General features: G+C 38.4%; 1 protein-coding gene across 1 annotated transcript in view; it reads right to left on the bottom strand.

Annotated features, from left to right (window-relative positions):
• Positions 1-23,468, bottom strand: part of suclg2 (succinate-CoA ligase GDP-forming subunit beta) — a 114,283-nt gene extending 90,815 nt beyond the window's left edge. Inside the window, exon 1 of the mRNA XM_032549731.1 lies at positions 23,345-23,468. Coding sequence (XP_032405622.1) covers positions 23,345-23,428 — 84 coding nt within the window. The 5' untranslated portion in view covers positions 23,429-23,468. The remainder of the gene's footprint in view (positions 1-23,344) is intronic.
• Between the last annotated feature and the right edge of the window lie 2,471 nt (positions 23,469-25,939).

The raw sequence follows: 25,939 nt of genomic DNA, 5'->3' as shown, positions 1-25,939 counted from the left end.
TTGTGGTGATGACACCAGTAATACTATACTAACTAGGAATACCAACATATGTCTTATTTGATATCATTATCAAATAAGACAATGATAAGTGGTTTAGCGTAAACTCAAAAACCCTCAACCAATGTCTAACACAGTGGTGGCAGCGTCATGGTATGGGGCTACTTTTGATCAGTACTATGATCAGTTCCAGCTACCAAGTAATTGTAGCCCCCAAGATAGAGAAAACTGAAAATGGAAAATGAATGGTGGCAATATCATGGCATAGGGTTGTTTTTTTACCCAGTAACAACTGGATTCACTGGCAGCACAAAAGCATAATTCAAAGCAGAAGACAGAATATTAATATTGAATTTCAGAGCCAAAAGTATGTTACAGTATTACTGTTTCAATTCAATTTAATTTAAAAATATTTGTTATGTTGTTATGTTATACAACTTTAATTAAAGACAGCGAGGATCTCCTGCAGTGGTCTGAATCACAGCGGTTCTGAAGAAGCCTCTGATTGAAGACACTCTACAGTTTTTAAATGGCATTGAACATGAAGAGGATGCTCAGGGTTGTCCATAATTTGTTTTACATTGTCAAAATATAGTCAACTCAATGCTATGCTATACACACAGAGAACCATTAAAAGCAAAGTTAAATAAGGCAGAATATTTAATATAAAATCTTCTTAAAATTCAGCACAAATATAACCAAAATAAAATCTTATTTCTGCCTGTAACACAATGACTTGAATATATTCTGTCAAAAAAAACAAACTTTGCCACGAATTATAAATTTTTTCAGAAAAAAAGTAAAGCTGTGTTATCATGCATATCTTAATTCATGTTAAAATATTCACACAAAGCTAGACTAGGTTAAAATGTTTGTCTGAGTAAATTTGAAATGTACGTGCAAGAAAACAAATTGCTGCCGGAAACGTCTTCACTGTGAATTAAAACCAGAAGACGAATTGAGCGGAAACGAAGGCAAAGGAGCTGCTAAATAAAAACTGAAAGACTCCTCATAAATTAGAGACCAAACAAAGTAAATGCTAAGGAGTTTGTGCCCATATTAGTAAGACAGTTTTATTGGTTTTATTATTTTTTTAGAATAAAATATGACGAAAATAAAAATTGCTTTGTAACAGCAGCATTCATAAGGATCCAGGATAAGGACACAAGGAAGGGAAAACTGGAGTTTGCCAGAATTTGTCATCTATTGACATAAAGTAAGGATACAAGTATTGCCAATAAACATATGATTAATTTAATCATTTATTCTGAATCATGCATTGAACAGCCATATAGGATTAACCAAACCCACAACACTACACATACAGACAGGAAACAATATAGCTTGCCCCAGATGTGTGTTTCTAAAGCCCCATTCGACTGCAATAAATGGCAACATTAGAAGTCAGGACCAGAAAGGCATTGATGGCCAAAGAGTGTGTGAAAGAGAAAAAGTGTAAAATTTATGCTCCTAAATAGCACCAGGGCTCACACTTTCACAGTGACGTGTATTGGAACAATAATGTACCGTGTGACCAGCTCCTGACCCCACAGTTCCTAAAGCAGAAGGACAAACCTTGAAAGCGTGAAACAAAAATCTATAAAAGGCAGCTCTATGTTGTTCTTTTTTTTTTTTTACCAACACTATAACACATCCAGGACATTCAAAAGGTGCCTCCAAATAAAGCATTGTTGCATATTGCTGAAAGACAAACATGCCAACAGTAAAGCACACTGGTGGTAGCATCATGCTTTGGGATTTCTTTACGTTGACTTAACTTGGGCTTCTTGTTCAAGTGAAAGGAATTACAAAAGTTTCCAAATGTAATTAAAGAAAGAAACCGTCTTCACAGCTGGGATTTCTTAGAACTAAAATGACCCCATCCATACATCCAAATTACAATAAACGCATTGATTTCAACAGACTTCTTTTAGCATTTTGGAGTATCACCGCTAGTGCCGAATTTGAAGATTGCTTAGGCATTCTGTGCTCATTTGGAAGCACAAAATTGAAAATGTCAAAGTCCAAACGTCCAGCACAGAGGGGAGATTTGCAGCCTAGAGTGGCTGGAGAGAGGAACTTGAGGTTGAGAGAGGAGAGGTGGATCGCTCCCGTTCACTGCTGGGTCTGTGGCACGCTAGCAGCACGAAATTCTAAGAAAAGTCCAGAGTAGAGAACTCTACATTTTTCTGAGACAAATATGTGGCTTATGCTAGTTTGCAAGCTGAACATCTTGTTTATTACGTCTAATTTGCATCTTGCCTTTTTTTTTTTTACGACATTTCAAGAGTCCACTTAAGATTTTCTATGACAATTAGATGGAAACATTAGACTCAAAACATAAAAGGTCAATGCATACTAAATTTGTTCTTACTCCTCAGGCTGCAGGGACAGAATGACCATTTCGTTCATGTAGTCTTGGTTTGGGAAATCATGCTTGTTCTTGGCTCATTTCTGGGCAGAACCTTTTTTCTTGTGTGATGTCTGATGAAAAACCTTCTATTTCTGAAAAATGAAGCGGGTCTGCTGAAGTTAGAAAGATGTATAAAGATTTTCGAGGAGTTCTTTATGTTCCTGCTAGAGAGAACTTTATTCTAGCAGCCTTGGGTAAAAGAACAAATTTCTCTATTTTTGCAGATTGTGCACTGGTCTTAAGCCAGTGCACACTCACTTGATGGACATAATAGATCTTTTTAGTTTTTCACTAGTACATATGTGTCAAAAATGGTGAATGTTTCAGAAGGACTTGACAGACATTTTAATACAGTTTTATATCTATTGTAACACAGTTTTGGTCCACTCTGCATAGACTTAATGGAGAGAAGAAGATATGCTATGTAAACACAGAACGCACCATGAAATTTTATATCTATTATTTAAGCAAATATTTAGCATGGTGGAGCTACTCTGTATGGGTGCGGGTTTCTAGAGCAGTCACACTCCGTTCAACAGGCTGTGTCTTACTGGCAGCAAAATGTATATTCATGAAACTTGGAATATATTAGCCAACATTTATTGCATTTTGAAAGATCCTTTTTGTTATTAGCATTAAACACAAACAGAGATTATGATGCGATGCAACACACAATGCTAGAAAACTGTTTTGAAATGATCAAATAGTTAGCTATTAGTGCTGTCGTCCCATCATACGGGGGAGGAGGAACATGTCAGCATGTTCCATGAAACTTGGAAGCTAAAAATGAGTCAAAATTTTTACAAAACAAGGAATAAAAATGAGAAAACTCTGAAGACTGCAGAACTGAGCCTGTCAAACTTATACAGATCAAGGGGCTACAAAGAGCAGGTGGTTTACCAGCAGCCAATAAATGATGAGTAGAACAGGGCGACTGTGGCTCTTTGGTAGAGTAGTCGTCTTGCGATCGGAAGGTTGTAAGTTCGATTCCAGCTTTCTCCTGCCACATGTTGATGTGCCTCTGGGCAAGGCACTTAACCCCAAATTGCGTATCGTATATTGTGTATATTGTGAGTGCGACTGGGTGAATGTGACTCTAGTGCAAAGTGCTTTGAGCGCTCTATAAGTACAGTGAGAAACTACTGTATGCTGGAGGCGTAGACTCTGTTGAAGTTTTAAATAGGTTGCCATTTACAAAGCAGCCAATCCAGAACGGCCAGTTATTTTGACACTGATTGGTCACGCTGCGGTAGTCTTAGGACAGTTTCCAGTTAACGCATATATAAAGGTATATTTAATGTTTAAACTATTAAAATAGGCACCTATAAGCATTTTTAGAGAGGATACAAAGTATTTGTGGCTTTTAGCCATTTGTGGGCGCCTGTCGTCCCCAACACCCGTGAGTAGTGGAGGTCCGCTGTAGACTGGTTAAATGTCATCCCCACTGTTGGATTATGTTGGAGGACAGCTGTATGGTGTGTGTGAGGGTCTAGGTGAAAAAGGAGACAGTAACATATGAACAGCGCATAAACCATCTGGAAGTCCATTTATAATCCTTAATTTTTCTGGATAGCCAAAAACATAAATGCAATACAAGTGGTGCTGGTAACACAAGCAAACAAAGCTTTGTGATTCACTGAATTACATCCATCTCTGAATTTAGCATCAGAACTCACCTATAAAAGAAAATGTAACGTCATTGAAGTACAGGTTACTGATAAATTTCCCAAACTGCAGTCCTCGTCTTTCATGTCACACAGCACTCTGGGCAGGAACGCCCCACAAAGATAAGCTTTAACTAGTTATTGCTGGAATAGCTTTACATTTTTTTCAAGAAAACTACCCACGTACTCCGTATTGGTGATAATACGCACCCAGAAGTACAAAACACAAATGGATCAAGGCTCGAAAATGTCACGAGAAAAGGCCCACCAGGTCAGACTTTAATTCTTTATTGACCCAAACAACAGATCAACCAAATCCATTTGCTGGCTAGAGGCATGACGGTAATATGAAGGAGGTCTCAAGTCCCAGCAGAAGAGAAGAAACAGAAAAGAAAAAAAAAATCCATTCTCATACACCACAAAATTCATCACATACAGACACACATCTCTGAAAAATTAAAATCCTTTTTTGTCTGGTGCCTTCCATGACTTTCCTTGGAAGGAACCCCCTTTAACCAATCTAGGGTCATCATAATAGCCATTCAGGACAACCTCAGTGGACAAATAATCAAGTCAGATTTTGTATTTATTCTGAGTCATCATTTCTGAATGTGCAACCCAGAGACCAGTCATGTCAGTGCTAAACTGGATTAGCATGGTTTCTGCACTCCAACACTCCTGAGAGGCTTTCCAGAGACTTCATTAGAGCCAAAATGGCTCATTCTTTAAAAGAACAGTGCATGCTGATATGCGCTGGTCTCATCTTCTGCATAAAAGAATACGTGAGGGGGTTCTGCAGGTCAAGTCTTCATGCTCATCTGTTAAAATATACTATCCACAAGCTTCACTTATTACTCTCTGTTTTAGAAGTTTATGTAGACCTTTGCTACTAAAGCCCCCGATGAACATTCTTAGAGTATAATGATGACAGGGCTTTTCTGAAGCATCATGAATGGGTTTAAAGGCTCACCAGGAGGTTAACTGTAGAACTGTAGGGAAACACCGAAATATGCAAATATAAATAAAAAAAAGAAAGAGAAAAAATCTGTTAATGAATTTGGACAAAATGGTCCTGCCTATATTTTTACTGCCTGTCATTTATTTCAACTACTTCCACTTAAGGGGAATATGTTCCCACAGTCAGAACAAGCCGAGTTGCAGAACAGGATTTCCCTGTTTTGCAGACTACAGTCATTTTTCTGCTGTCAGGTTCCCACAGGGCCTTCGCTCCTACAACATCCACTCCCAACCTCCCAACGTTTGTAACTCACCATCCATTACGTTTTTTGGTTTAGGCTTACAGACAGAAATGCAGCAAGTATAACTTTGACAGTAAATAAGAAATAATGAAAAATGTCTTTTGTCTATTCTGGTTAGCATGCGATACATACTTTTTAAGTGATTGCTCCACAGTCGTGTTTAAAAGTACAAGGCAAAATAATATATAGATAGATTCAGTCCAGCATGTAGAATAAAAATAACAGATGCATTACAGCTCCAACCCGTTTTCTTTGAGGTCGGACCTGCCAATTGTGATCAGTGGGAAGAGACTTTTTTTTTTTTTTTTTTTTAGCAGCGACATAAAAGGCTCAATTACTTGGGCAGCTTTAATTTGCAAAAGTGGGCTGTTATAGTGATTGTGGGTCACCGGCAACAATGCTCTGTTCTATTTTTTTTTTTTTTTTAGAGAGTGGGGCTCTGTGTCTGGAAGTATGCAGGCGAAATTGGTTTGTGAATCTTTATTCTCTGGCTGGAGAGCGAGGGAGCAAAAAATTTTGGACAAGTAAAGTGATTCAATACCATTAAGGCTCTTGCTGAAGGCAGTTTTTCTGCCTGCGAGTAGCTAGCCTCACCAACAAAGATTAAGGAGGAATCTGATGCAGCAGCTTTCAGTTCAGTTAACCCAGTCATGTGGTGCTGCGCATGCTGCTTTTGTTGTGCAGGACTTTTAACTTTATGGCAAGAAATTAATTTGTTTTTTCTTTTTTTAAATAAATAAAGTCGTGGGTAAATGGGGTTTAAAGAGTCACAAGTGTTGCGGACTATTGTGAATGCCTCATACTAAATGCCGTGAGTCACAGCAAGCTCCGACATTCAAGCTGAGATAGTAAAATTATAAAAAGGTCAAAACACTGCACTACTCATTGTAAAGACTAAAAAAACAATTATCTATCTGCTAAGCAATAGCACAGAGGTTTTCACCTATCACGCTGTTAAGTCAAATTAGGAAAACGGGGTGAGTCAACATGCATCTGCTGCATAAATTGCTAAGGCTCTGTCCTCAATGCAAAACCAACTCAGCCGAAGATAGAAAAGGTCAGACAGACGAAAAAATAATCTCTGAACATGTGAATTTATTCTGGGAAATATTGCTTTCGTAGTATGTGCTAAAGCAATTAAATGAATTATTTTAAGAAATAATGTATCTGTTGAATACAGATGAATTCCCTGCATTGTTTCGAAGCGTTTTCCAGGTCACAGTTATACACTCAAAAGTTACTCCAAATGGAAATTTCCAGCATGCCAAGCATATTTCTGAGCTCCTGCATATAAATTTAGTGTTATTAATTTCAAATAATTTCAGAATGGCCAAAGTTTATCTGCGGAACGATGAACAAATGCTTCAATTTAAGGATGGATGGACTGAATATTCAAGAACCTGATGGACTGACAGATAATAAACGACTGATTTATGGACAGACGGACTTTAAGTGTTTATTATATTGATCTTGGACCAGGAACAAAACGATAAGTCATTTTATTTTTTCCATACATTTGTTTATATGGAACACTGTAATATTAAATTCTTAGATTATTGCCGAGGGGAGGGGCATGGCGTAGTGGTGAAACAGGAAGTTCAAGTACGAAGGATCTCCGTACTTGATGCAGTCACCTGGGGTTCCATCTGATTCAGAAAAGGCCTTCAGAGAATTGAGAGGACAAACTATTTTTTACATCCAAAGTCTTCTAGCAAGAAAAACTAAAATGTGTCTTAAACTCTACCGTGAGTAGATGATTTTTAAGCTATTTTACCTTGATTTCTCAGGCACGGTTTTAAGAGTAAAGTTGTTTATAATACATTAAGCAAAACTTGTACTATTACCAGCTCCACATCAAACTAGAACCCTAATGCTCGAGCTCCTCCAACACCCCAAAAACGTGTGAGCAAAGTTAAAAAACAAAATGTGAGGCAGACATCCTAAAATAACTGCTTATTGTAGAGGTCAGGTGGGCTTGAGGTGACCCCTCAGGCACTGAGAGTTACCTGGGGCAAGACACAAGAGAATGGAAAATAAACCTAGGGCACTGGATGTACCGAATCCAAAGACAGGTCTTTTTAAAGACGGGATCCTGTAAACTGCAATACAGGAGGAATGTCTGTAAATGTAGCCAGAAATGAACCTGAACTGAAGCAGGCGGAACAATCGTGTTCCCATACGAACCCATAATAACGCATTATGGGCTCATAGGGGAACACGATTTAAAATTTTAAAAAAGAAAACAATTTTAAAGAAAAACAAAACAATACTGTAAGCTATCTTGACTTTCTTCTATTTTTTTGTTTTTTAGTTTAAAACAGATAACTTGCATCACATTATTTTGGCAGTTCTGTCAGGTTTAAGCAGACATTCACCTGCATAATGCAGGTAGTCCAAGAAATTTGAAAAGCTAGAAACAAGTTAAAACAGACAAACCAGATATTCTGAAGATCGTAAATGTCCTGCTAAAAGTTACCTTCTTTAGCACTGAGTAAAGGACATAAATCTAGTCAAGACATCTCCTTCTGCATGTAGTGAAAAACAAAAAAGATTGAGCTCAGTAAGCAGTCAACTGGTCATTTACAGCGAATTGAGTTATTTGAAATGAAATGAAAGTTTTGAGATGTTTTGCAAAGAAATAAATGTTCTGTCCTTTTTTTTTTTTTTAATGTGTGCAAATGTAAATGAACAGTATGGGACCTACCATGACGTAAACTCTGTCCTTTACAACAACAAATTTAAAAGAAATAGACCGAGAACAATAATCGTCCTTCATCATTTATGGAAAGACTCCATCAAGCAATTCTGAACAAATTTACTTGACATCACAGTCACCTACCCCAAAACCTTTAAATGCGCATTATGACTGAAACGATTTATCAGATTAATCGTGATGAATTGATTATTGAAATAACTAATTTAGAAGTAGATTAATCGCTAACTGGAGACTAGAGACTCAAAAGAAGGCGACCTGGTCGACCTGTCGTCTTTTATAGTTCTGTTGCTGCTCTGAAAATCCTAACTGGTCAGAATATAGAAACACCAAGACACTAAAATTGACTGCAGTCACAGCACCATTCATTTCTCTTTAAACAATCTCTTCCACTGCTGTATTTTTTTTTTTAATGAAGTACATTTAAAACACTCTTCCATAAGTACTTTTTAACAATCACTGCATCCTGCTTAAAAACGTTGTCGTTCAAAACCAGCCATCTCTGTAGTTGTAACAAATGTAATTATCTATAATTAAGACGACCCTAAGAGTGGAATGTTCTAAAGCTGGGAAAACAAAAAAAACACTCTTTTATCAGACTGGTCACAATTTTTGCTTGAGCTTTTCTCGAATCTGTTTAATGCTGATAGATGGGAAAGTCATGATACTGCTGAGGCCTAAAATGGAGAGGAATTATCTGAGTGCTACACGTCTCCCCTGGCAGAAAACAGTAAGTGGTGGATGACAGAGTGGCAGCGAAGCAGGCAGCTGGCCGGCTCCCCCCTGAGACATTGTCTCTACAGTAATTATCATCATCGGCACTCCAGAGACGACACTACACAGCCCCACTACCTACACACTGCTCTACTTACCCTCATAAGCACAAAAAAAAGAGACTTATAAAGAAGAAGAAGAAGAAAAAGGTACGCATGATGCACTGTACATAATAACACGATGTTGTGAGCTGAGGGCCTGAGATGGGATAAAGTATTCACAGCAAACTCTTTTACACACAAAAGCACTTAAAGATCGCTCTGATGAATGCATCCGAGGGAGCAGAAGTGGGACACACTGGCAAGGGAGGCATGGAGTGGTGACAAAGACAAATAACTGGCTCTATCAAGTTATTGAGGTGAGAGGAAAACCGCATTGATGTTTCACCGCATGTGAAAACAAATCAGAAAAAGTTTGGGTTTTAGACCATAGTGATCTGGGTTATAATTTTTGGAAATTTTGTATTAGTTGCTTTGATTAGCAGTTGAAGACATTGGTGGTTTTCACAAGGTGTGTGTGGAAGCTTATGTTTACTTTTGTTTTAAATAGGGCGATAAATATCAAACATTTGGGGAAAAAAAACAAAAAACTGTGAGGTTATGGCCAAATGTTTCATTTCTATCCAGAGCTTACTGGTAGTCTGGAGTCAAATACAAAAATACAACAAAAATCAAAGGTCAAAACAATTAAACGGTTGTGCAGATTTAGATTTAAAGCAACCTTTCATTTTTCCCAGCACGTTTCTTCTTACTAGAGGTAATGTATGTGTTTTAAAGTTCGGCTTCTGACTTGAATCCAAACTACAGGGAACCTGTGAAGGAAACAAAAGATTAGGTGATGGCAAGGAGGCCTTCCAACCTCAAAAACTTAAAGCTCATTAGCAAAGATTATTAGTCAGAATATAATCAAGATCTGATTGGTGTAATATTAAGAAATATTTTCCATCGTTTACTGAGACAGGTCTAAATACTTTTACATGTTTAATTGTAAATAAACTTCAGCTAAATTATGTTTTCTATAGTGATGCTATGGGAAAAAATTCATTGTTTTATCTTTTGAGAATATTAATTCCTCCCAGAGTCAAACGTCTTGGTTGAATGAAAATTATTCTAAATCTAAAGCTGCCAGGGGTATGAATATTTATGGGCTTGACTGTAAAAATGTATATATATTTTCAAGCTATAAAAAGGACTATAAAATCTATAGAGGTACAAGTTTAAGCGGCATCATGTTGACAGTTACGGTTTTCCAGAAACCAAGTCTTAAGATGTTCGCCTGAAGAAGGAGAAAAACAGGAGTTCACGAAAGGTTCTTGGATTATATTCGGGCTCGGGGATAAAAATAGCTCGATAAAAAGCACCTGTCAGAAATGATATAATACGGTCATATCTGGTGCCTGCTCTGGTTACATTATCTGAGTTCTTCTTAATGAATTCTTGAAGCAGAGGTGAAGCTTGACTGGGAAATATTCTGTGGACCAGAACAGAATCTGCGTTTTCCCCGATTCAACTGTTTGTGTTTTTAAGTATCTGACAGTGAAGATGCAATTACTCTTAACATATTTTTAGAGCTAGTGAGCGATTCTCAGCTCTGCTTCCTTTCCTGCATGTCAAAGCACTATTTTTTTTATTCTAATTTTGTCCTAGATGAAAAGTATGATTCAATCCAGTTTAATAACTAATTTAGAAATAGGTTAATGGTTAACTGGAGACTAACGATTCCAGTTAGTCTCCAGAGGCTAACTGGAATCTAAAAGAGGCTTAAGTAAGCCAGGTATGTCAGTGAAATCTGGTGGCTGAGAGTTACAAAAGTATTCCTGAGACGGATAAAAACAGCACAATCAACATCTGCACCCAACTTTGCTTTTGTGTTTTCCAGGAAGAAGCAGGCAGCCTTTGGAGTCGTATTCTCAAAAGGCAAATTGAATTTGGTTTAAGCTATGTGGGCTGTTGTCCTGACTGAGTAGTTTGGATGTTTTTATAGAAATGTTGCCTCATACAGGAATGTTCAATTGTGTTGTTGAGTCTTCTTTTTTTTTTTAAAGCTCTCTAAGCTTCACTGTATGTTTGTAGACATCCTTATCTCCAGCAAATCTTTGTTTTTTTGTCCAAACAGTAATACGTTTAGAGCTAAATTTGCAATTTGATGCTAAAGCCTATAGCAACCCTATAGCAAACTTCAAATTAGTAAGAGGACAGGGAAGATAAATTCACATTACAGAAATGTAATTTTCACAAGCAAGCTTGCAGAATAAGTCTTGATTGAAAGGACTTGTACATCATAGACGATATACTGTATATATATATATATATATATATATATATATATATATAGTAACATTAGTTTTTTGTTGTTTCTTCCTTAAATTCTGTGAAGTTGCATATAATGCCAGAAGCAAACATCCTACTCACTTTGAAATCAGCGATCTAGTCTTCCATTTCCGTTTTTTTAACAAAGTTTCTAATTTTCTGAAAACAGCTAACCCACATTATTTTTAATTGCAGTCAATCACGTTTAAGCGCGTTGGCGTCCGGGGTTATTCAAGGCAAACAGCCGAGGGAATGAAAGATAAATAGGGCTGAATGATGTTGCGGGGGGGGGGATGTGGAAAACTGTTTTCATTTTCTTGGAAATCTGTTTGATTGATGGCTCAAATTATAATTTAAAAACGGCAGCCACAATCAGCAACCAAAAATAATTAAACTTGTTTTGAATTAAATTATTAAAACCGGCACATAAAGTCTGCAAAAAGAGTTAAGAATAATAATAAGCTTGAAACTCGTCTCACAGCTCCTGAGAAAGACGCAGTAGCAGATGCATCCGAGGACCACGTCCTCTTTGCAGATGTACTGACGTACTAGAGGCACTGAAGGACAAAGTCATGGTATGTGGTGCTACTCTCCAAACACTTCCCTGGCTGCACCATATGGTATTCAGCACAGCATCGTGCAATATCAGGACTTCTTCTCCTCCTAAGAGGTTTGAAATTGCGCGTTGTCGTGTTTTGGTAGAGAGCGGGAAGCACAATGTCAAACTGCACTACGCCGTGAGAAGTGTCATCACGGCAAAGGCGATGTCTGATGTTGGCACTTCGCAAAGTCACGCCGCTACTTTGTCGTTTGCCCTTCTCTTAAACTTACGGAGTCAATATCCTCGGGCTAATTTAAAGCGGTTGTCTTTATCATTCGGAGAGAGGGGAACAATGTCGAAAAAAAGTGGCCATCTGACACGGAAGGTCTGCCTCCTTCGGAAATTTATTAGAGCCGTAATTTACATGAGAAGGTCAAAAAGCAGGCAATCACCCCTGATCCGGTCCATAAACAGCAGCCAGTCGATGCTACGCCGCTTGTCAGTCAATCACTCAAAAACTCAAGGACTTGTAAGCAGTGGTCGAAAAGTGTAATTAGTTTCATAAAAGTGAAGTAAAGCAAGATTGCACAACAATAACTAAAGAGGAAGAAGTACTAAGCTCAATTTTATTTATCAAATATGTAACGAAGGACCACAGTATTTACTTTTTATGAGAACTCAAAAAAATCTTCTAAAAAAAAATTAGGACATATTGGGATGTCCTAAACCAATCCCAAAGGTTCCTGATGGTGTCCATTTTTAATTATATAGTATTGGCTGCATTGATTTGACCATTTCTGTTGAATGATTTTATGTAAAGAAGCACAGATCAGGATCTTTTAGACCGATTTTACAAATTCAGATTGTGTAATGTTTCACATCTTGGCCTGGTTTTTCCGTAAGAGCTATAATAAAACTAGTAGTTCTGGTTCAACCCCGACCTGGTCCATGTCAGACGTCTTTGGCACAGTATTGTCTGTAACAAACGTACAAACCTGCCGGTTTTGCTGGGCGTTAAATTGTCCCAGAAATGATTGTGTTGAACGATAATATTGTTGTTTTGAGCCCATTTTCAACCAATATAATGAAAATTGGAACAATAATGCAAGTCCACACTCTCAAAAATTAATAAACTAATTTCTAAAGAACATTTAGTGGAACTAAAGGACATTTAAATATCCAAAAATAAACCAAAAAGGAGATAAAACGGTTTTATGAAGTCTCCATAAGAAAACTTGCCCTTCAAAGTATATGAATCATTTGACTCGGACAGGGAAAACAGGCAATCATGCTAGATAGGATTTTTGTTGAGAGAAAAAAAAGTGTATATTTACAGCAGGTGTCAAATGTTTGCAGCATTTTTCAAGATGGCAGCTTTTCAATGAGATGAAACAGCAGTATATCTTTAGTGATTAAGCGAATTGTCTTAGTGTGCAACATATTGCACTGGCCTTTTTAAATTTTGTCGATTAAACACGTCAGTGATTGTGGACATTCGTTGCTATCGCATCCCGTGAATTGAGTTCACCCCGAGTGGCGGAAATCTGACGCTTTTCGCTGTCGTCTGTTGCTTCCTTGTCGAGACCATTAAGGAAACAAGAAGGGCAGGAGTAACTCAACGCACCAGAGTCAAGTTTTTTGTTATCCAGTCAGAGAGAGAGAAAGAGGCAGGACAAAAACAAACAAGCAAGCAACTAAAAATCAACCTCATTTTAATTTATCATGATTAATTGATTTATTCGCAACAGGCCTACATCCAACATGTCCTCTTAGAGAAATATTTTCATTTATCTGGTTTTACATAATCAATGCAAAAACTGGGAGAGTTTAAAATCCACTCTTTTGGGAGATGTTGACACCAGCACTACAGCTGACCCTGGTTCTTTCTGATCATAACAGCATGATCAGGCACCTCAAGTTAAGTGAATTTACTTATTGCACAGAGTATTGACACTTCTTCGCTTCTAGTAACTCTAAGAGGATCAAAAGCTAAAAAAAACATTAGCTGGCTAATTAGCATGTGCCTCAGTAGTCTCTTCTTAGCTTGCCAATAGTACTTTCATAAAAAGCTTTACCGTAACAGATGTAATGTTATGTTCTTTAGTTCTTTAGTCTCCAGGCCTTGACATTAAAAACTGAACTTCCTGGGGTTTAGTAGGGTAGAAACTCAAACAGGTAAAGGACTAGCAAACGTTGAGTGATTCTACCCATAAAATCTCAAATTTGGAACTTTCTTTTTAAACGCATAAAGAAGATGCACATCAGGCTATTTATAAACAAGGTACAAACCTGTTCTATGAAAGAGGCAACCATCTTGAAGTTCAAAAATGGACGGAGCTTTTTATTGGGGAGGAAAACCTCTTTTGCCATCCGTTATAGAAATATTTGGGGTCAAACTGGCTATTTTCATGTTGTATAGAAAACGGATCCACTGTTAATATGTTAAATACTAAAGGACTCCATAACTAGTGACAAAAACAGGTAGAGGTGCATGATGCTTGGACTGAGCCCCAGCTCATTTCTGTTATGATCTCCTAAATTTTTGCTCCTCATTCTATTGTGTTGCTCACTCAAATGTTAAATAAATCGTTATTGTTGTGCTTGGCACTGACAACGCCTTCAAGGGTTACAACCACACCTTTAGTCCGCAGGGGTGGGCAATCCTGGTCCTCGAGGGCCGGTGTCCTGCAACTCTTAGATGTCTCCCTGGTCCAACACACCTGAATCCAACAGCTGAATCACCTCCTAAGTGCAGTCAAGTTCTCCAGAGTCCTGCTAACGACCTCATTATTTGACTCAGGTGTGTTGAAGTAGAGATGCATCTAAAAGTTGCAGGACACCGGCCCTCGAGGACCAGGAGTGCCCACCCCTGGTCCAAAGGAAAATATAAGAACAGCAGAGCTGGCAGCTGAAACAATTACACAATTTGCATCTCTTTGTCTGTTTTACAACAAGTACAAATCTGCTGCCAGGGCTGGTTAATAATGGGCCTGTCTGAACAAAAGCCCTTGCTTTCACCTATATTAACCTTTGCAGTTTGTTCTAAATTGCTAATCTAACTCATTGGTCAGGCCCTAAAAAAAAAGGAGGGAGGAGAAAAAAAAAGTCCCATTTCATGAAGCAGAATTCAGAGACGTCTGCCGAGGTTAAAATCCTAATTACTCGTCATGGCCAAACTGTAACCCTTTGAAATGACACTACCCAATTAGTGACGACGAATGGCTGCAGAGTTAATTAACCAGAATGCTTCTTATGAGAGCAATATCAAATGTCTAAGAAATTAACAGATTGCCAGTTCAACAATTCAATGTAATTGATTTGTTCCCCTTTTTCAGGTTATGAACTCGTCTCTTTTCCCTATCCATTTAGCTAACCATCTAGGAAGGATTGAAATGGGAACTCTTAGAGTCCACTTCTGCGAGCGCAGGCTGAATCACAGGCGGCAGTCCTCGCAGCGGCAATCAGAATCATTGCTGTACTGATTGCGGTGGAATGTTCCTCAGTTAATGAGGTGGCACTCTGCCACTTTGCAGCATCTCGTAAATACAGACCATTTTGCAATTAGGCGAGCACGCAGTTGTAAGTGAGCTGTCATAGAGGTGACCGTGACATATGATAAAAGCAAATAAACAAGGCAAAGAGGCACAGATTTTCTGCCTAAACATGCTTGTGAAATATTTAAAGCCAGACATGTAGCAATAAACAAAACAAAAAAACACACAAATGATTCATCCCCCTTCTCTAATTAAGTTTATCAGTCTTACAGAAAAAAGAAAAAGAAAACACTGCGGATAACAACAGAATTGAATCTGTTGAATTAATGGCAATGACCAGTCTGATCACTGCTATTAAAGCTGCATCTTCAGAACCAGGGCATTTATTCTTAAATCACAGAACGCATGTGTAAGAAAGAAACGTCGCAGTGACGGTTTAGTGGTTTGCTCAAGGACACGCTGACAAAAGGTTGCCAAGTTTCCTCTGTCTTTGCCTTCTAAGTTAAAGGTCATGCCCGGAGCATCGTAGTGTACCGAGAGATTTGACATCTGCCGGGTAAAGAGCTGGGGATAGAACAAGAGCAGAGATAGAGGCGAGAGCAGCAGAGCATGGCTCCGGGATTTAGATCAACCAGATTTGCATCGTTGGCAGGTCTTTGGGTAAGGCAGGCATAATCTCTTGCAGACAGGCTTAAGAAAGGAAAACCTGACTGTTGAGTCTCTATAGATATGGATTTTAGCAATTAGCATAGCTAATAAGAGAAAGCGTGTAAACAGTTGTATTGAAGAGTGTCAAGTGAATAAGGGAGATAAGAGGTGGTAAGGACAAGGTTTTGCAGGAATCGGAACTGTGTCAAAGTTCAGCCGTCTATGTACAACTTAGGTAAGTGTACAAACACTGCTGTGTAAAAAGGCTGTTCATGCTTAAAACCCTCCAGTGTGGCTGAATTAAAACTATTTAGCAAAAATGCTTGGGCAAAAATTGCTTCTGAGGAAAGTAAAGACTCATTGCCTGTAATTGCCACCAATGATGAGGTTACAGTGCCAGTTTCTATGGTACACATTTGTAGGTTGATTTAGGTAGCTTTTTTCCCCTTAAAAATTAACACATATTTAAACTGATTTTAATATTTACTTGTTGTCTTTGACACCAATGTTTTTTGATGACCAGAAATTATGAAGGTTGGAGGGCAACTACTTTTTCACAGCACTGAATTTTCATATGCACAATTAGCAAAACTGTATTATATGTTGTGATAAAAATCCCAATTATGTAAAATTGCTGATGTCCTGCAGCTCCTAACCCATAAACGTGGCTCTCTTTAGTAATTGCCATATCTAGAATGTAGAAAAGTGATTTAAATTCAGTCTGAAATGATGGTCCACAAGGGCAACACATGAGAAACATAGGAAAAATATACACATACACCACTGAAGGTCTTTAAGAGAGACTGACTGACAAAGCATGTAATGTGGGAATAAGGGAGGAAACTGAAGTACTCAGCCTGGTAAAAACCAGGCTCTTCTTCTACGCTTTACTTCATTCAGAGGGTCTGAACCTTCATCTATTGAGAAACAATTGCTTGCTGGAGATGTGAACATTTTACCCAATCGCTAACTTTTGCCAGAGAAGTATGCAATGCGCCAGTTTGACGCTATGCTGCTTACCAGAAATTGCCTGCACTGTGAACAGCCATTCTCAACTGTGAATAGACAAGTGCCCAGTCGAACAAAACAGCTGTTAATGTTAACTCAATATCTGGAAGCATTGCTAAAACTACAACTATAGCAGACTACAATTCTACAGCAGCACGGAAACTTGGAAATATCGAGATCAATGGGAGAAATCCCAGACAGAGTACTAAATGGAGATGAGAATCGATCAGAGTTGTGTAGGAAGGCAATAGCCAGGGTATAAAGTACCATACATAGCATGAAGATAACATGCTATATAGATTCTCATACCGTCCCTGTGTGGTTTGAAATCAACTAAAATTCAAGAATTTCTAACAGATTTGGATGAACATCTACTTCTATACAGCACTTTTCCACACACGCCGGAATTAGATTAAACAGCAGATGGCCTAACATCAGGCCACTAAAACAGTAAGTGGTTAAACACCTAGCGTAAGTAGAGTTAAATGACTTCTCAATCTAAATCATGTTTTTCCCTTTGCTCCTAAACCAGAATAAGAGTAGAAGTTCTGCAGGTAGTACAGCCATATTCACTAACTGCATTCCTCATTTCGGAAGCTGGTTACAGTACCTAATGACTGCAGCCAGTCTAAATAATTGAGAGAGCCAAAGCACCACATCAGCTACAGAAACGGCTATTAACCTTGGAGAGTGATATTCAAATCCAGTAAGAGCTAACTACGGCCTCCAGTGTCCCTTGCGGGGCGGAAATGTAAATGTGTTCGAGCTGAAACAGATGGGGAAACCGGCCGCCGTTTGAAGTTCCAGCTAAAGAAGTTGTTGCGAGCAGAGGGCTCTCCACCCCCTCGATGAAATATTCAGGGCTAAGTCCCCCGAGCTGCCTCTTTTCCCCGTGCACCCCCGTCAGACCGGGCTGGACTTCGACGCCGCTGGATTATTAGCAGACATGAACACCTTACATAAAGTAAAAACTATAAATATTTACATAGTCCCAGCTGCGCGGGGAACAGGGAAAAACAGCTTGAGGTTTGTCTCACCCAGCACCGAAGAATTGGGGAGGTTTGATTGATGAGTTTGGAGAAAGACAACAACATCTCACCACTCCTTTAAGAGTACTCTGCAGCCTAACTGTTTGGATACTGACGTGTTCTAGGCATTGCTGTTTACAAATCATCACAAATTGAATTTCTCAGTTGAGTTGACATACTGTCAGAGCTGATTTGATTCTATTGTGGTGATACCTGGCTGCCAATCATTTGCGGCTGCGACACTGTGCTGTGGACCAAAGAGAAATCCTCAGCATTACCGTTATCACCTTCCCCATGAGAGAGAGATAGAGATAAAAAGAGAGAAAGAGAGAGAGAGAGAGAGAGAGAGAGAGTAAGAGATGTGGAAAAAAGAGAAACTGGGGAAAGAGACGGAGACAAAAGGACTTCCTTTCTTTTCAGGAGACAAGCAGTTACAAAAAGGTGGCAGAAGTGAGATTAAAAGTTTTGCGAGAGTTACTTTTGAGCCGCATCTTGCTGCAAAAGGATGTGGTTTTAAATGTCAGATATTCAAACTTGTCCATAGCATGGTGATAAGCATGGGCATACATACATCTATCCAGTTTCCATAACTGCTTTCTCTTTGTGTGGAGTTGGGGCCTTATCTTCAGAGTGAGAGGCAGGGTACAATTTGGAGGGTTCGCCAGTCCATCACAGGACAACACAGAGACATCTGGACACAATCACAGCTAAAGGTAATTTAGAATCTGAGGACAACCTAATATTTAGTTGGAACTAGATATATGTTTCTTCTTTTTGCTAGGTGAAAAAAATATATATTTTAGCTCAAAACCAGAATAATGCCACATTTTTATGAGGTTTTATTAGTTTCTTTAAATTTAAAAGTTTACGGTACATATATTGTCTTTGTCTTTAGCATTTGCATTTGTTAGCAGGCTAAATTCACAAAGATAATGCAGTACTTTAATTTCACAATAGAGAAAGCCATAGTTTCAGTAAGTAGGTATATAAAAAAAATATTAGTATTGATATCAGTTCTTGGTCAAATGAGTTTTAGCATGTCAGCATATGGGATATCAGCCAAAAATCCAATATCGTGCATCCCTAGTTTGCTGTAATTCTGGCCCATTGCTAGTGACAGAACTGATGTAACAGCATGTTTTATCGAGTCAAGACAGAAATCGTTATCCCCTCCATTTCGCTTTTATTCAGAAGTATGTCTTCTGAGAGAGAAGCCTTGAGCTGCAGCTTCTTCTAGACAACAGCAGTCACTGGATAACTCTGCCACCCGACAAAAATAGTTTAGCAATACACGAGTAGCAACTGGAGTGGCTCAATTTCCACATAATAGCTGAAGTCAGGCTCCCTTATCAGTTTTTTAGTTGTTTGTTTTAACAAAGGTTTTAAAATTTGTATGAAATTTGTTGAGGCTGAGTTTCAAGATGGAGCATGACCACAAAACAAATCCAAGGATGAAGCTGCGAGTGCACACATAAGGGTAATGCGTCATACGCCACAGATTCATGAAGAGTAATAAGTTGCAGTTTTTTTAAAGCAAGAGCCAGTATGAGATTCTAATGGAACAATAACCTTAAGTTAAAACAGCAGGGTTCATAGAATTATGTAAATTATCTAACATATAAATCAATTGTGAAAACACAACAGCTTTTTAAAAACCAGAGTGAAAATTACTCATCCTGCTGCCAACATAATATACGCATTGTTTATTTAAGTTGTAATAATTATTTATCACATGTATATTATTTTTGCCACATAGACATAAATTAAACATATATTCCATATATCCTATGGAAGTGGTAGCGCGCTTGTTTTTGAGGACAAACAAGGTTAGAGTTTATAGGAAGATGGATGGAGCTAGATGCAGCTGACCTCCTGTGTTGACCGAGGTTAGGGACCAGAGTTGGCCACAATAGATAAAATCCACAAATACTTGAGATCCTCTCTAAAACCGTTTGCAACTTTCCATTTTAATAATTTAATCACCAAATATACATTTATACACGCAGTGGAAACTGTGTTAGCAGCACTATCACAGAAGCTAACGTCTACAGTTTTCCTTATCTCCACTCCTGGTAGTGCAGCCAATCAGTGCCAAGATTGGTGCCTCTGGATTGGCTGCTTTACAAATGCCAGCCAATAGCCTGTCAAGTAGCATTGCGTCAACGTATTTCTGCTTCCCAAGCAGCATTTACTTTTGAATATTTTAGATATGCTCTACAAAACAATCCACAAAAAGTCAAATTTATCAAGAATTATTCAGCGTTATTCACAAAAAAGTCTGGAAATACATGAAAATCAACATCATCAAGAGCTCTACACCACAACTAGATATTGTAAACATAGGGAAATTAAGTACAAGTCATATATATAACAATATATATATATATATATATATATATATATATAGTAAAATATTAAGAGCCCACTGCACTGAACCCCATTGAAATCCTCTTGGTTATTCCACCAAATATTGATTTCTGAACTCTTCCCAAGTTAAAAGATTAGTATTGTTGTTTCTAAATCAATATTAACTTGTTTCCTTTGCATTATTTGAGATCTGAAAGCACTGCATCTTTTTTGTTATTTTGACCATTTCTCATTTCCTGTAAGTAAATAAACAATTTTTTGCTTGGAATTTCGGAGACATGTTGTCAGTAGTTCATAAAATAAAAGAACAATGTTCATTTTACTCAAACATATACATTTTAAGTTTTCATTTAAAACTTGAAGATGAAAACTTAAAATTTTCATTTTCAAAATAAAAATTGTCACTATATATATATATATATATTGAGGAGTAATCATAATAATATTTCCTGCCCCACAGGCTGAACGAGATGCAACCGTTGCCTCTTCAAGGTGCTGCGCTGTTTTCTTAATAATGCAACAGACCCATTGCGAGTTACATTCATGAGCCAGCATCAGGGGCAGCGTGAGAGCTGAATCAACACCTGCGTGTAAGGGATATCCTGGCACAGTGAGAGCCACTGCACCACACAACCACCTCCTTCTCGCTCTTCTGATTCAGCAACAGCAGCATGCTGTTTGTAAGAACACACCCTGGGACAGCTCAGAGCGCTGTGTTTGGCAAGCAGGAAGGAGCAGAGGCAGTCAAGAAGGGCACGAGAGGAGATATTCCAGGAGCCACAACAACACGGGATTTTTCTTTTCAATTTGAAAATAAATGCTTTGCCTGCATATATATTTGTGGGCAAAATTAATAATAATTGCCTACCATTTCATTAAAAATAAACGTAACATTTGATTCTTCTTAGAGGGGAAAAAGTAGTGCTTCGCTGTATTGTCTTGAAGACTTCTGCACTGACTCAGACACACTAACGATGTAAAACAAACAAGATATGGGCAGGTCATTCAGTTTTAATTCTGCCATAGCATTTCAGCAGTTTAAAGTATTTTTATGAAGATAGAAAAACAGGACTGGAGCAGTTTTCTCCAGCTGTATGGAGCATGAAGTAAGAGTGCTGCCGATTTCCAACCTAACTGCACTGTCAGTCCGTTGGCTGTGGGGGGAAAAAAGCAGTTACAATATTTTTCCGTCACTTAAAGGAAACTCAAATCTGGAAATATGTACAGCCACAAACAACACTTCCTTAGCAGTCAGCCGGCAGATGAGCCAGGAAGATGTGACGTGGAGGTGTGGACTGGGAGGAGTTTTCCTCCTTAACAGACAACAAGACATTACAGAGGTGACCTGACAGAGTTTATGTAATGATTCGCTTACAAAGTAAATGTGCAGTTATCCACATTAAAGGTCTCAGACACACACACAACTTGGAATTTGCCTGATTCTGGACATTGATTTACTTTGTCCATTACTTAAGGTCAAAATTTGGGCCAATATTAACAACGACGGCTGTGGCCAAAAACCGCTACACTTAACGTAACCATTTAGCATTGAAAAAAAAAAAAAAAAAAAAAAAGACAACCACACTGCGCCAGATAAACACCTTAAAATCCTGCGTTGCGTCACTACCACATGAACAAACAAATACCACATGTCCAACTCTCTCTCCTTCAGAAACACGAGCAAGAAATAAACACTGTTTTTCGATATCGGCTCAGATTTACTAATAAACCGATTTGTTAAAGAAAATTACTAAAATTGGCTGATATTGATGTTAACTTCAGACATTTTCTTTATATATAAGAATCCAAACATGGTTGTAGAGCACAGGTGTCAAACTCCAGTCCTCGAGGGCCGCTGTCCTGCAGTTTTTAGATGTGCCACAAGTACAAAACACTGGAATGAAATGGCTTAATTACCTCCTCCTTGTGTAGATCAGTTCTCCAGAGCCTTAATGACCTAATTATTCTATTCAGGTGTGGTGCAGCAGAGGCACATCTAAAAGTTGCAGGACACCGGCCCTTGAGGACTGGAGTTCGACACCCCTGTTGTAGAGGGTATCTGCCACTCTCGCCCAGCCAATAAATCACTGGAAAATGCCTCTTATCTACCCATTGCAGGATTTTCTCTGCAACTGATAAATGCGCCACATGCTTTTTTTCGTGGCATGAAAAAAAGCAAAAAGATACATTTCTATAACTCTGCTGTTGGTATAATTTTGCGTATTATGTTGTACGAAGCACTTGGAAAAAATACAGCTGATTAAAAATAAATAAATGTTAAACAACATGATTGTACATGGACCAATTAAGAGAGATGAACGTCTTAAATTTTTCTAACACCATTACACTGTGATATATGAAGTGAAACTCATAATACCATGCCATGTCTACTATAGATGAAATGAGAAACTGCAGCAGGAAAAGTTAAACTTGGAGAGGTTTGTAGCTGAAAATTCTGATACTTTTAGCCCTCTAATCTAAACTTATAGAAAACAGTAGAAATACAACTTTGTTCTCTAGTGTTTCTTTGCAAGTCAATAGACTGCAGCTAGTTTGTTGCTCTGTTCAGCAGTGTTGACAGCATTAGAGTGATTTAGGCCTATCTGCTTCCTGCCCTTTTACAGACGGAAGACCAAAGGTAACCTTTGTACTCCAGGTTTATCTGAAATGAGGTTATAGTCCACCACTCTGACCTTTGTTCTAGAAGCAGGGTGCAGGTACACTTTGTATCTTCAGCTCAATTTAAAAGCTCTAGTCATGTTCCATGTGTACTGCCTCTACTCAAAATAAAAGGTCTAAGTTAATTGGATGGAATTTTCAAAGCATTTAAGATGCTAATCTAGTCTTACACACGCCTACAATTTTCAAACTTTCGGGGACGGACGAGTTACTCAGACTTTCTTCAGACAAGCTCGAGTTAAATAACTATGATACTGTCAAGCGGTACAGTACTTGTAACAGGACATGTATAATTACAGTAATTACAGGAGTCTGCAGGGAAAAAGAGAGCCTTTACTGTCTGTCACTCTGCTGAAGAGGCATAACCCCGCAAACCACGTTCCCTACACGCCACGCACAACCTGCGGGAGCACAGACCCGCGCCGTCACAAGCACAAGCCGCACTGCTACCTGTAGCTGGTCCAGCAGGACGCGCTTTGTCGCAGTTGTCCTCAGTCCTCTAACTGCAGCCTGGGAAGCCATGGAAGCCGCCATGTTGACACGCAATACCGGAGACAGGAGTGACGTCGAAACCACGTGTGCGTCAACAAGGAGCCGTTCATAGGGCAACCGGAAGATGTGGGCGGGGCTTCAAGCAGAGAGAACCTATGGAGGGAACCGCTTTCACGCAGGTCTGACGTGACAACACTGGTAAATACTGCCAATGTAAGCTTAGGTATTTGAAATGTGCACGCTGTGGTGTAGTGGGTTATATCCACTACACTACTAAAGTGATGAAAAGTGAGAGTATTTTGTCTAGTATAGTTTGCTTTTTGCTTAGTCCTAATGTTGTCACTTTTGTTAGTCATTTGAGTAAGCAAATGCTGGCAATATCGCTAATAGTTTGCTTTGGAAAAGAAAAATTGATATACAGTCATTTTCAATATGTTAAATATTATATAATATATATAATGTAATATGTTATACATTATCCTGAAAAGTCCATTATATAGAGACTATAAATGAGGGTTTCACATAAACAACTAATGATTAAAATATTACATTTACCAATTAAAAATGTTGGGGGGGGTTTAAAGCAGAAATGTGGGCTTAATAAAAAGTAAGTTTAAAATCTGCTTAAAAGTTGTAATTTTTCCAAATGACACATTATTGAACAGAGGTTAATTTCAAAAGATTATGGAAAAAGCTCAATATTGCTTATATAAACCCAAATTCCTCCCCGAAAAAGAAGCAGAAAATGTGTGAGGGCAAAGCGCAAACCCTCAAACTTGACTCAGTCCCATCAGGAGGAATGAGTCAGAATTCCAGCAAGATTTTGTTTCTAGACGTTTTGAGAAAAAACATTTAACAAAGAAAATCTGTCTTTTATTATTCTGGTATTTAGCAGAGAGACAGCTTTGGCACTTTTTTTAGTCTGATTTCATCCCCGACAGCAATACAATACAAATAATGTGTCCTTTTATGCTGCGTATGCAAACATCCACAAAAGAAATGTATAAACATTGATTATGAAGACAAGGTTCATGTATTTATCACATTTCTAAACATAAAATACAAAACGGCAAAATGTTGCTATTTTACCACATTGTATTTGAGGTAGGCGACCTTTATTTTGTCTCTGCAGCAATAAAATAGAATATTTCTGCATCTATAACGATTTTGAAACATCCAAAGCGTCCATTTTCATCACTGACGTTCATTTACATAAAGTAAATAGGTACTGAAAGGGCCCCGTCATGGATGTTGGTGCTCTGGAGCCGCTCCGGCTCCGTCCGGCGTGTGACCTTGTGTTCAGGACAAACAATCACTGCGCTCAGCTGAAAGGTGTTTGGTAGGGAGTCGAGTTGGAGAGCGTGGGATGTGTGAGGCGATCTTGTCTGAATAGCTAAATAGCCCACTCACATAGTCCTCCAGAGCCCTCATTACATGCCGCATCTTGAAAGGGCAGAGAGGGCAAAGCGATCATAAAGAGCAGTGATTATGACAGAGAGAGAGAGAGAGAGATACTTGCCCAGAAACCATCAGTGTCAGCAGGCTACAGAGGACGAGATGGAGGGGAGGAGACGATGATGAACAGCTACATCCAGGAGATCTGTCTCTGAGCCTCTTCATGATCAAACAACAAAGCCCAGATGATAAAACCTTAGGAAAGTTCGACAACGTGCGCAGATGGGAGCCAGTCTAACAGCAGGCGGGAGAGAATTTGTTTGTTTGATCTTCTTACTCTCGACTCTCCTCTTTTAGGGCGAGTGCATTTTGACACTTGGTGATCCATATTCCGTGAGAGGAAAAAAGAAAATTCTTTTGGCTGCAAGCCTGTTTAACATAATCACTGTACGAGCACAAATGAAGTGAAAAGTGCTGCTGTGGCATAATATTTCAGCATGTTAACAAATCCTGTTGAATGCATAAACTGCTCGGTGTGCCAGTGAAGAGTAGCAGGCTCTGCATAAGAATAAAGCGAGTCTCTGAGCTGAAGCCAAAGCGATTCGCCAGCCAAGGGTTTATTTCAGAATCTCAAGAGTTTTTGTTCCTCTGTTCTGCTTCACTTTACTCATATGTACAGACTCATTCAATAAATAAGAAAATTATTGAAAAGTTCATTTGTTTCAGGAACTCTTATCACCAAGTGAAACTCATTATATAGATTAGCTACACACGGTTGGATGTTTGAAGGCCTTTATTTGTGTTAATTCTGGTGATTTTCAATTTACAGTTATTACTTACAGACATTTAATATTAGAATATTACATCAAACTATTAAAAACAGCATAAAGTATGTTTAATACCTGCTTAAAGATTGTCAGACAAATAAGCTTCACCCAAATGCATAATTCTAATTTATTGAATATGACTATATCTGTGATACTCTATATTTATTGATATATAACGGCAAAAAAAAAAGTCTTCATACCCGTTTGGCATGTTGTGACTATCAATTCTAACCCATTAGGAATTAAGGAGGTTGACCAACACAAAGTTGTGCAGAACATAAAGTGAAATGATGCATAAAATATTTTTGCTATCACAAATATGACGCACATG

This window comes from Xiphophorus hellerii, chromosome 20 (genome assembly GCF_003331165.1).
Source record: "Xiphophorus hellerii strain 12219 chromosome 20, Xiphophorus_hellerii-4.1, whole genome shotgun sequence".
Lineage (NCBI taxonomy): Eukaryota > Metazoa > Chordata > Actinopteri > Cyprinodontiformes > Poeciliidae > Xiphophorus > Xiphophorus hellerii.
Note: the sequence above shows the minus strand (reverse complement) of the source record. Positions and strands in the feature narration are given on the sequence as shown.